Source organism: Papilio machaon, chromosome W (genome assembly GCF_912999745.1).
Source record: "Papilio machaon chromosome W, ilPapMach1.1, whole genome shotgun sequence".
Classification (NCBI taxonomy): Eukaryota; Metazoa; Arthropoda; class Insecta; order Lepidoptera; family Papilionidae; genus Papilio; species Papilio machaon.
Window position 1 is genome coordinate 10,201,970 of NC_060015.1, and position 12,491 is coordinate 10,214,460.

The 12,491-nt window shown below is 33.1% G+C and overlaps 2 protein-coding genes across 2 annotated transcripts in view; one reads left to right on the plus strand and one right to left on the minus strand.

Moving 5' to 3' along the window:
- Window positions 1-153: 153 nt before the first annotated feature.
- LOC123723395 overlaps window positions 154-12,491 on the plus strand; it is an 89,274-nt gene continuing 76,936 nt past the window's right edge. The window contains exons 1-2 of the mRNA XM_045685962.1: window positions 154-222; window positions 647-837. The gene's annotated coding sequence lies outside the window, so the exon portion shown is untranslated. The remainder of the gene's footprint in view (window positions 223-646; window positions 838-12,491) is intronic.
- Window positions 6,288-9,140, minus strand: LOC106713371. Its single transcript, XM_045685706.1, has one exon. The coding sequence runs from the start codon at window positions 9,138-9,140 to the stop codon at window positions 6,288-6,290; it is 2,853 nt and encodes a 950-aa protein (XP_045541662.1).

Consider the following 12,491-nt stretch of genomic DNA (forward strand, 5'->3'; position numbering starts at 1 on the left):
AAAAAAGCGTTGTGTGTGTGTCGCGCTGGAAGCGAGGCCGGTATTCGCGGGCTGGCGGCTGAGGCGCGCGGTCGCTCCATCAGACCCCGGACGCGTAGCCGAAATTTTACAGGAGCGCGGGAAAACTCGACTCGATTTGTTTAAATTAATTCGTTACCGAATTTCACACATAACAAAGAGCGACGAGAACGCATTCGCAGCGCTGATTATTTTCAATAACACGTTCGTTGTTTATTATTATGATTCTTACAATTTAAACTCATGTATATTGTTTTAAATATTTCGACATTGTCGGAATTGTAGTGAGATTTGTTTTATAACACAGGGCCGTGGCGACGGCCGTGGTTTTACGTATTTTGTTGAATATGAGATAAACATTATTGATAATTTTCGCGGAGTAGTCGTGCGCGTGGTTTTTACGAATGTTTTTGCGTGCGGCCGCTGGTGGGGGTAGGGTGGGGCCTCCGCAGACTCGTCCCTCTCTATCGGGTATTTTGATTTAGTTTCCGAGACTTACGTAGATGTGGCAATTTTTTTTCAGTCGCGTGTGTAAGGCGCGCGCGACTACTTCGTGTCCCCCGACTCTATAAGTTTCGTATAATTTTCGATTTCTCCCGCGCTTCAATACAACGAACTTTGTTTTCAGGTTCACGTAAATAAAGTTTAGTAAGGAGGCGAGGAAAAACTTTTTATTGCTTTCGGAAATCTGTGAAAGTGTACTTTACTGTGAGTGACAAAACATTTGGATTTTGTTTGTGATTCATAAAAAAACATTGTGTATACTGTAACTCTGTTGATAAATGCATTTTCGTTCGTGTTTGGATGTTTAAGATAAAGGTGAGTTTCCAAAATCATTATTTTATTTTGTTACTAATCATTACTATTAGATTAATTATCTTGAATAATGTGTAAATATTAAAGAAATGGAAATAATTAAGTAAATAAATACAATTATTATGAGTACATTTAATAAATGAAAAGTTTCTAAAGCTTCTTAGCTTAAAGTTTTTACTAAGCTTTTAATACCAAGTTAAAATTAGTTAACTAAAAGTGATAGGATAAGTTGTAAAATAAGATTTAGTTTCTAGTTTTTATAATACAATAAAGAGACCAAAATAACTTAGTTTTATATAAATAGGTGGTTTATATTCTTCTCCTAATAGGATTCTAAATTGATTGGTTAACGTTCAATAAACTTTAAATAAACTTAATTTTCTATAAGTACCACTATTAAGGTTAATTATTATTATAGTAGTATAGTATAGTTAATGAATATTATTATCATCAGTTTATATCTGACGTCAAGTGAGATAAGAAATTACTGTTATACATAACATAGTTAAATTAATTTGGAAATAGAATGCTTAAATACAATGTAATCTTCGTAATACCAAATTAATTATATAAAATAATCTTTTGAAAAAAAAAATAATTACAAATTTAATTACAAATATATTGTATCTTTATTTGTATGGCTATATGTTTATTGTTTTACAGATTTTTTACACAATCATTTAATAAATACAATATCCAATCTATCCGTAATAAAAAATAAAAAATCTCATGGTATAAAAATATTGAATGCATCATTTTTTTTAATATATTATTTGTAATAAACATAGCTTTATATCTCAGGCCCTTAAAGTTTCTGAATGGCATTCCGCAAGCCCTATCAGATATCTTTGTGTAGATAAAGGACTATATCTAGATATTTCAGGGTCGCACGGGTCGCGCGGTTTTGAAGCCGTGACACTTCAGAGTAGTGTGGAATTCTATGATAAATATTTAATACCGTAGACATTATTTATTTTAAATTAAATTTATCTTAATAATATGTTGTATGATGAAATTCTTGATTTTTATTTAAAATAGTTGTATTTAAAGATACTTATTAAGAAATAGTTATTCTAGAAATTTATAAAGGTCTATAAAAGGTGGTCAATACATAATTTTACATTTGTAAGATAAAATATAAAAAAAAAATTAGTGAAGCTTAAAGTGTAAAGTTTAGAATGAAAATACTACTACCAAGTCAGGCTTAAGATAAAAAAAAAGTTTAAAAACTAGTTAAAGGTACGTATAGAATCAAAGTAAATTGTATAGCTACTATAAACAATACCAAGCCATAAAATGCATCATAAGTTTTGTCCCGTTCTATTGTAATATGTTAAATAAAGACATGCATATAAAATATTTGTACAGTATATGGATACCGATGTTTTTAATATTCAAATCGTCACAACCTTTATGAATTTCTTAGAAATATTTCGATATGACGAACGTTCGATGTCAAAATTTTATGAAATCACTTGGTACTTTTTCAATTTAATTTTAAAGCATATGATATAAGAGTTAGTTTGTTTAAAACATTTATGGATATTGTGGCTATTCAACTTTCTTTATTTAAATTTCTGTACCTTTAATGAAGATAGTTTAAATTGAAAATTTCATGGTTTAAAAGAGAAATAAACTTGTTGCAGCGCCATTTTAATTTTGTTATAATATTTTAGACATTGTGCTATTAATGATTATTTTATTTTAGCACGAAATTATACATCTTTTAAAGTTATTAGATTGTTATATTGTTCCAGAGTTATGTAAGAATATCAAATTACTGAAGCTAGCTCTCACAGCTCTAAGAAGAAACGCTCAACATCAAAAAACAAAGTAAACTTGTAACAATGTTTACATTTTTACTCTAATCGCCGTTTACTTTTTCAAATGTTTTATTCTAACGATCCGCCGTCAAGCCTCCGCGTTCAAATCAATTGGTCACAAGTTTAAGACACGCTCGTACAAACTTTGTCTTTTTTTCAATCACTCTTAATACAACTGCCAGGATTTTAAATTGTAATAATTTTTCAACTAACAAGCAATAATTTTAATAAAACTAGAATCGTTTGACAATCTCTTATGGATTTAACAGAGGTTCAAAAAACTAGATTTAAATTACATAGAATTCTAAATGTTTCATTAAAACAAAAAGATATGTTATTTAACTAAATGAATATGTAACTTTTAATTATTTCGGTAGTAGGATTTCACTGTAATTAAAATCGCTAAAAATTAATTGTACAGTCGTATGAAACTGTTAGAATTATAGATAAAAAGGTAACACCGCAGAAAGATAGACTACTAGGCCATTATAACATCTAGATAATGCTTAAAGATAATTTTCTCATAAAAAAAAACAGTAATTAAAGTGAAAATACTTACGTAAGTATAAGAAACTTCTAGCTGTAGCTTTCGTGTATAAATTTGTTTTAACTTAATACACCTATCTCCAACAATCCGACATCGTTTCGAAACGCACCAGAATTGAACTGACCTTTATTTTGACAGACGATGTACGCACCTCTGATATAAACGGTAGAATACAAATAAAAGTTTTTGAACTTAATATTTAAAATCGTAACGGAATTTGCTCAATGTTGCCATGCTTTTAATTTAACACATTTTTTGAAATTGTCGATTTTTTCAAACATTTTACCTAGCTCATAAAATTACAAAGAGCCGCTTAAATTTTTCACAATAAATCTACGTTAAGGGACTTCCTTAACTCAAAATGTGGCAATAGATTTTAAAAACTTTTAACACCATTAGTTTAAAATCAATAAAGATTTTTCTATTAATCAATACAATAAGTTTTTATAACAAAGAGTAATAATTTAAATATAAATTTTAGTGTTGCCATAGTGATTATTATGGCTTTCCAAACACGTTAATAATTGACGTAAAGGTCAACATTATAATACGAAATGTAATTTGATACATAATTCTTAGAAGTTATTAGTTTTTTTTAATATAATAAAGTTTCCATTTTAATTTAATAAGATTTGTTTGTTCCTCATTTAACGATTGATAAAAAGTTTACGAATGTAATGACTGTTCATTTTCCGTAATTATATTAAAGTTTGACTCTTATAGTATCATAAAAGAACTTTTAAACAATAAAGCATTGATCATAATTTTCATGGAACCACATAACTATATTATCCGACGTTCTAACGGCGAAGGAAAACATCGTGATCCAACCTGCACATATCTGAGAAGAAATTCAATGATATGAAGTCAACCAACTCAGACTGGGCCAGCTTGGTTGACGTCTCCACTCGCACTGGGCCGGCGTGGTTGACTATGGCCTAGTCACCCCTAACTTGGAGTAGGTTCCGAGCCCTCGGTGGGGACGTATAGTGAGCTGATGATGATGATGCTTAACTATGCATTTCCATGATGTTACTTCACATTAAACTTTTATTGGAACTACTGAAAAAAAATTACTAAAACAACAAGTTATTTGGAACTTGTCTATATTTTTAAATAGGAAAATAATCATGTTAACAATTCTTTCTTCAACTAACTATGAGTTTCTGAAAGCAAAATGTCTATAAAACATATCACCATTCCTGTCATTATCTTTGACAAAACAAAGATTTGTTTTTTTATGGAGATTTCGGTCTCAGAAACCCACGATAAGTCACCTATGTTGTTTACTTACGTCATACATTTAAATATATATACAATTCAAACAATTAATTTCATCGTAGGTAATTCTTAGGTTCTGTATTTGCGTCAGTAGTTCGTTCCCCGCGAAATTCTTATAGGAAAAGATATAGTCCTGTTGACTGAGGTCGGCGTTCCGTTCATTCGGTCATCCATTCACCCATCGGTCAGGATTTCGACCGGAAGTGCCTTATCAGGCGGCGGAGGTGACGTCACTCACTACCAAACAATCAATGTGAGCCGAACGTGAGTGTTATATAAATAAAAATTATTATTTTTCCAGCCGCACTTCTCCGTAAAACAATGCAAATGTTTGACTTTTGGTACAATAAACACTGTTCGTAAACATTACACATGTGCGGACGGGGGTCTTAATGAAGGGGCATTAAAGGTAAAAAGAACAAGAGAAAAAAAAACGTGAAATTTCCAAAGGCGGGCGCGCGCCGCGAACGCCGGCAACATTCAAATACTCTCACGGTTCTAACTGGAACCGCGTACGTGTATCATATATTACTTCCAATTGTCATTCCAAAAGGCTTTCCAATAAAAAATACATTTCCTAATTTACTCGGACCCGGTCGAATGTTGTACGAGCATTGTGTCGGAACAATGGGGATTGACTCACGTCACGTGATTCATTCAAATTTCGAACGATGTTATTATCGAAAATCGAAAAGCATACGTTAGCTATCGAGTGCAAAATTATTTTAACGGACAGTTTATTATTTGATTTTTGAATCATACTGTATATTATTTGTCAGGTTCTATACTTGACAATTAGATAGGTATTTAAAGTTTAAACTAGTGTTCATTGCATCAGTCATAATAATTAAGTCACAACTTAAATATTACTTAGTTATTGATTACGAAAGAGCCTACTTCATTTTCTTATAAGATGTTTAATAAAATACAAAAAAAAAATGTTTGTTCAATGAAACACGACACTTTACTTTGATAAAAGAGACTGTTTATTCTTGATACACAACTTATTAATATATAACAATACACTACGAAACGTAAAAATAAAACTTTATACAAAACAAACTCGTTACAACGTGAAGAAAAAACACACACAAGAAAAGAATAATGAAAATAAACAAAAGACAACTCTATTCGATACATTTTTTCATAAATAAATCGCGGCGCCAATATGTGCCAGTTCTATGCATTATCATTAGTGGCGCCATCTATTGAAACTGAATTGCTCTTAAACATCCCGCCCACCAAAGGACGAACAGTCCTTTACATCTCTATTTAAACTCAAAATCTCTAATACACAAAACAAAATAATCACCGCCCACCATGGCAATCTATGCTTAAGTAACAAAAATATGCAAAGAATATTAATCACAACACTAGTCTCTATATAACAAGGAATATAAATGATAAAATAACACTAAACTCTATACAATAAGATATATGAATGATAAAATAAAACTCGACTCGATATAAGAAGAAAAAAAATTAAAGCAAATAAATTAAAACACACAATGAAATTAATAATTGACTCTACTCTGTGTCTTTTGGCAAAAAACATAGCTTATTACATGGTCTCTTACAAATTCCATTTTTGGTTTTAATAGATACGACTCGCGTAACGTTATCTTTTCCGGTATGCTTCTCAATGATCCTGCCCAACCACCATTTGGCTGGGGGTATGTTGTTGTCTCTTATTAAAACAATATCGATTTCAGGCTCCTTCTTTGGTGAAAATCCTTATATAAGTTAATAAATCCTGTGACATCGACACCAGCAATTTTGAACGGCCTCGTCTCGAAGTCTCGTTAAGTCTCACTTCCGGAAGCTTTAAGTATCCAGTACTTCAATCTCAAATAGTTTAACATTAGTTGTGGTCCTCCATGAAGTGTTTTTTTAAGTGCGTCTTCAATTATTAATTTAGTGATGTGACTTCCACTGGGTAAAATAACTGGATGACGTCTTTTATAATCAACTTGAGCCTCTTGAATTCTGCCTCCTACTCTCAAAAGTCCAGTTTCATCGATAACTGGGTGAAAGGTAAGTAGTTGACTCTTCTGTGATACACTTTGCCCCGCTCTTAAACGATTAATGTCATCTTCGAAATACATCTTCTGTGTCTCTTTTATACAATATTTTAATATAGCCTCTGTTTCCTCTCGACTCACAATTTTAAAAGAAATATTTCGTTGTTCCTTTGGTAGTCTCAAATATGAAAACTTTTTGCAATAAGACAACACCTTTAGCATTTTAGGTAATGTTGAAAATCTCGTCCAAATAAATTCTTCCTGATCTTTAGTAGTAGTAGTTAGTGCTTTAATTGGTTTTGCCTCTTCTGTAGTCTCAAAATTATTGCTTGTGTTCTGTTCATAAGTTTCTTGATTCAGCCAATTTGGACCATGCCACCACAATTTGTTACCTATTAACTCTGTTACTTTCAGTCCTCTAGACGCGCTATCAGCTGGATTCTGATCTGTAGCTACGTGTCTCCACTGCTCTGGTTCCAGCATGGTAAGGATCTCAGATGTTCTATTGCTCACAAAAGTCGTCCATCGACTCGGCTCTCCTGCTATCCATGCCAAAACTATCGTGCTATCAGACCACGCGTATATTTTGCCCTTAGGAATATTCATGACTTGGGACACTTCGTATACTAATTTTGCAGCTAGTAGCGCTGCACACAGTTCCAGGCGTGGGATTGATATCTTCTTCTCCACTGGCGCTACCTTCGTTTTAGCAGTGACAAGGTTGACGGCTATGCTACCATCTTTGCTGGTCGATTTTAAATACACCGCTGCTGCATAAGCTGACTGAGATGCATCAGCGAATGTATGTAGTTCTACATTATCTCCGATACTGACGTGAAACCACCTCGGAATGACGATCTTCTCTAATTTTGGTAGGTCCTCTTTGAATTGTTGCCACTCGTGTAATAATTGTGGGGTGAGTCTCTCATCCCATGATAATTTTGCTATCCACAGTTTCTGTATAAAAATCTTCGCTCTAACGACGATGGATGCTATCCAGCCCATAGGATCGTAAAGACGCGCTATCTCAGACAGTACTTTTCTTTTAGTTACGTATTCTCCAGTCTCATTACTTTTAGGTAGTTGAAAATGATACTGAAAGTTATCATTTGTTTTATTCCAGGTAAGACCTAATACTTTTATGCTATCATTAGATTTAAATTGTATTAACTGATTGTCTCTTTGAATATCTTTACAGATGTGTTCCAGTAAGTCTTCGCTGTTGCTGCACCATTTTTGGAGTTCAAAACCACCTGCTCTCATTAAATTATTCATTTGCTCATATATCTCCATAGCATGCTCTGTTGTTTCACATCCGGTAAGTAAATCGTCCATATAATAGTCTTGCAGTGTGATTAATGCCGCAAGTGGATATTTTGTTTGCTCATCTTTTGCTAGTTGTTGCAAAGACTTCACAGCTAAGTATGGCGCACAAGATGTTCCAAAGGTAAGTCTCAGTAGATTGTAATGTTGAATAGGTTCGTGTGGATTTGATCTCCATAGTATTCTTTGGAAATCTGTATCTTGCTCGTTGACAACCACTTGACGGTACATTTTAACTAAGTCTGCAACTATACAAATTCTATGGCATCTCCATCTTATTAGAATATGACGTAGATCACTTTGTAATTTGGGTCCGACGAGAAGATTGTCATTTAATGACACATTGTTCACTCCTTTGCTCGAAGCGTCGAACACCACTCTTACTCGGGTAGTCTGTTTATCATCTCTAATGACTGCATGGTGTGGTAGATAAACGACGTGATTATCACATAACTCTCTCTCATCAGTTATTTTTCTCATGTGATTTTGCTGTAAATAATCCTCTATCGCGTTTTTGTACTCTTCTTGTAGCTTTGTATTTTTAAGTAATTTCTTCTCTAATGATTTGAACCTTCGTAGCGCTATATCTTTTGATTGACCATTTAGACATTCTGGATTAGGACTTTTAAAAGGTAATCTGACGACGTAACGCCCTTCACTGTTTCTATATGTTGTTTGTTCGTAAATTTCTTCACATCTTAATTCCTCTTTTGTCTTTCTCTTTTTGATACTTTCAGGTTCTCTTTCTATCTCCCAGAATTGTTTTAAAAGCTCATCTTCCTTTGGTTGTATATGCATGCTGATAATATTGCGATTTTCTTGCACTAACTCATTTTTTATTTTTCCAGATAATATCCAGCCCAATTGCGTGTTTTGTGCAACTGGTCCAGATGACTCGGAATGTTTCAGAAAACCATCCAGTAGAATTTCTCCGTAGATTTCAGCACCTAGAATAATGTCTATTCGTCCAGGTGTACTGTAGGTAGGGTCAGCCAAAGGTAAGTTTGTGATCTCTTGCCAATCATGTATAGATGAGTCTCGGGACGGTATAAATGAAGTCAACCTCTTCAACACGAACGCATTGACTTGGATAGAAAACTCTGGGTTACGTAAAGATACGATCTCAAAAGAAGCCATACTCTTCGCTTGTGTTTGACCTTCTCCAACTCCTGATATAACACAGTTCACTGAATCTCGCTTTAAGTTCAGGAATTGTGCTGTGGCTTCAGTTATAAATGACGCTTCAGATCCTTGGTCAATCAAAGCTCTAACTATTTGTGAATAACCTGTAGTTGATTTGATTTTGACCATAGCTGTAGCCAGTAACACTCTGCTCAGGTGACTCTCATTAGTAAAATGGGCTACAACATTCCTCTCAAGTTGTTTACTCCTCTCTCTAACTTCAGTCGAAGTGTTATCGTGTGTATTACTTGAAGATTCCTCTGTAGTTGATCTCTCTTCTCGGTTAGATGTTCTCTCATAATGCAGTAATGTATGATGTCGTCGGGCACATCGACGACAGCTCGTAGTTGAGTAGCAATTCTTCACGCTGTGATTAGGTGATAAGCAATTGAAGCACAAATGATTTGATTGTACATACTCAGTTCTCTTCTCTGGGGTTTGTGCTGAAAATTGCTTACACTGATACAATAAGTGTTGTCCGGAACACATGACACAGATGTAATCTCTCTTCTCCTCTTCCACTGATGAATGAAATGATTTCTGCTTTGTAATTTGTCTCGTAGTGTTGTTATGTTGTGTTGTTTTAACTGGTCTGCTGTTGTAATGATTTGATGACTCCAACATCTCTAACGTTCTGAATCTAGTCTCGATAAATCTCTTCAGCTCCTCCCAGGTAGGTAAAGTATCTGCTTCACTGTCTGAATGTACTCGGCTCACTTCTAACTCCCATAACTTTCTTGTCTCTGCATCTACTCTTGTTACTACCAAATAAATTATAATAGCGTCCCATGCACTTGTATCTATCTCGAAATTTTGCAATGATTTTAAACAGGAAGATGTCGTATCTAAAAGTTGTTTTAAAGCAGCGGGCGACTCACTCGTTAAATTCTTTTGGGAAAACAAACGTTTCATAACTTCATTGGTATTGAAGCGTTTATTGTTGTATCGTCGAACCAACTGGCTCCACGCCTCATTATAATTCACATCTGTTGTAGATAGATTTTTAAGCAGAATTTCCGCTTCGCCAGTTAAGCAACTCTTCAAATAATGCAGTTTTTGAGCAGCGGTTAGTGTAGAATTGTTATGAATTAACGACACAAACATATCATAGAAAGTTTCCCAATTTTCGTATCCGCAAGAAAATCTTGGCAAATGAATTGTCGGTAACTTCACATCGCTAGAGGTCGCAACAGTACTGGGTTGATTATTAGACGCTCTCACAAATGAAGTCGGCTGGTATATCTGCAGATCATCTTTTAATTTTATTGTATAAGTTTCATAAATATTCTCAAACTCTGAATACATATCTTCGGCAAAATAACTAAGTTTAGATTTATCAGACTTCTCTACAGAGGCAACAATCTCGTTATGATTACTTAAGAATGACTCCCACAATTTATCTAACGCCTCTTTTTTTGTTTCAATATATGTCACTGTAAGCCGATCTTTAGATGTCTTTTTGTAATTAATTTGCGCTTTACTAACCCGCTCAAATAACTCCTCTTGTCGCCGTAGACACACTTTTAATATTTCAGACATTTTTAATGTTCAACGTTCACGTAAAACAATCACAACATTAATATTTTCACTTTAGTTCGATTCGTGTTTTCCCTGGTTTCGGCACCAAAATGTTTGTTCAATGAAACACGACACTTTACTTTGATAAAAGAGACTGTTTATTCTTGATACACAACTTATTAATATATAACAATACACTACGAAACGTAAAAATAAAAACTTTATACAAAACAAACTCGTTACAACGTGAAGAAAAAACACACACAAGAAGGAATAATGAAAATAAACAAAAGACAACTCTATTCGATACATTTTTTCATAAATAAATCGCGGCGCCAATATGTGCCAGTTCTATGCATTATCATTAGTGGCGCCATCTATTGAAACTGAATTGCTCTTAAACAAAAAATAACATCAAATTATGTGCATCTGTAGAATTTCCACAGACAAATAAGATTACGTAGACTGAAATAACAATATATTATTCTAGCATTCGTTGTCTTTTATTATACCATATTTGTTTCGACGGTCGCGGATTCGAAGCCGAGCAGGTCGGACTAATTTAAGATTCCATCTTTCAAATCTTTATACTTAATCATAAATAAATAAGCGTTTAAACAGTTTCCAGTTCAAGACATATTCTTTATTGTTTGTATTTTGAAACAAGATTGTTATGTTTTATAAAGTACTAGCTGTTGCCAATGACATCGTCTGCGCGAATAAAAAAAATTTAATAGTATCCTATGTGATCTTCCAGACTAAGATCTCTACTTGTTTTAATCGAGGTCTGTTGAGCTGTTCTGGAGATATGTTTTGTACAAGTAAATTGATAAAGTTAGTTATTTTCAAAACATACAAAAATGCATTGAATGCGAGATTATGGATCGAAACGAGCGGCCCTTGATACCGCGACTCGATTCTACAAAAAGTTGGCGTTTATTTATGGTCATCAAAGCATAGAGACAGATCCAATGAGTTTCTTACGTTTTTAATAATCTTTATTATACCGTAAATCGATAAGAAGTTAACTGACAGTTGAATATTTAAAACTTAGAATAAATCATTTTAAAAATATCAAATGTCTGGATTAATGAGATTTGATTTGGTTTCGTGTTGAAAAACCTTTTTTATTTATAACCTGAATTGGTGTCAATAAGTTTGGTCAAGTCTAACTTTGGAATAGTTTTGTCATATTTGAAAAATTAACAATGAAGAATTCAGTAACAAAAATTCATAAAAATCTAAGCATTAAAATTCATCCACTAATTAAGGAGTTACAAATAGAAAATATATAATTTAAATACATATAAAATAATGCATATATAAAGGTAATGACACACTAAGTCGTAAGTCACACCTGACGCAGGAACCGCGACACTACTTTCCTAGTTAGGACCGTTAGCGCTTTCCTGCCATTGTCTATGATAACCCTACTAAATTGTGTTGTCATTAACAATGCTTTACTAGAAAGTATATTTTTTATAATTATTTATGCACCGATACTTTAATATTTATTCATTTGAGAACCTTTAATTGGACTTAGGATTATTTGCTTTTGTGACAGATTATGGTACAAGAAACAAAGTTCATTCATAACCTTAAAGTTATATTAAAAAAGTTTATAACAAACTAAATTATGAAGCAAGCAACAAAACTTAGCTTGAAGCTTAGGATTATCCAAACATAGTTGCTGCAATGATACACTAGCTGTTGCCCGCGACTTCATCGACGTGAAATTAAAAAAAATCTAGTTATAAATATAGTCTAAGTTCCTTAATGATAATGTAGCTTTCCAATGACAAAAAAATTTTCGAAATCAATCTAATAATTTTTGAAATACGTTAAATATAAAAATACAAATCTCTCGATTTTTTATATATTTTTAGTATAGACCTAATTTTACTTAGTTTAAGTTAAACCAAATTCAATTCCCTTGGGAATTCAGCAAACTTAGTTTAAAAG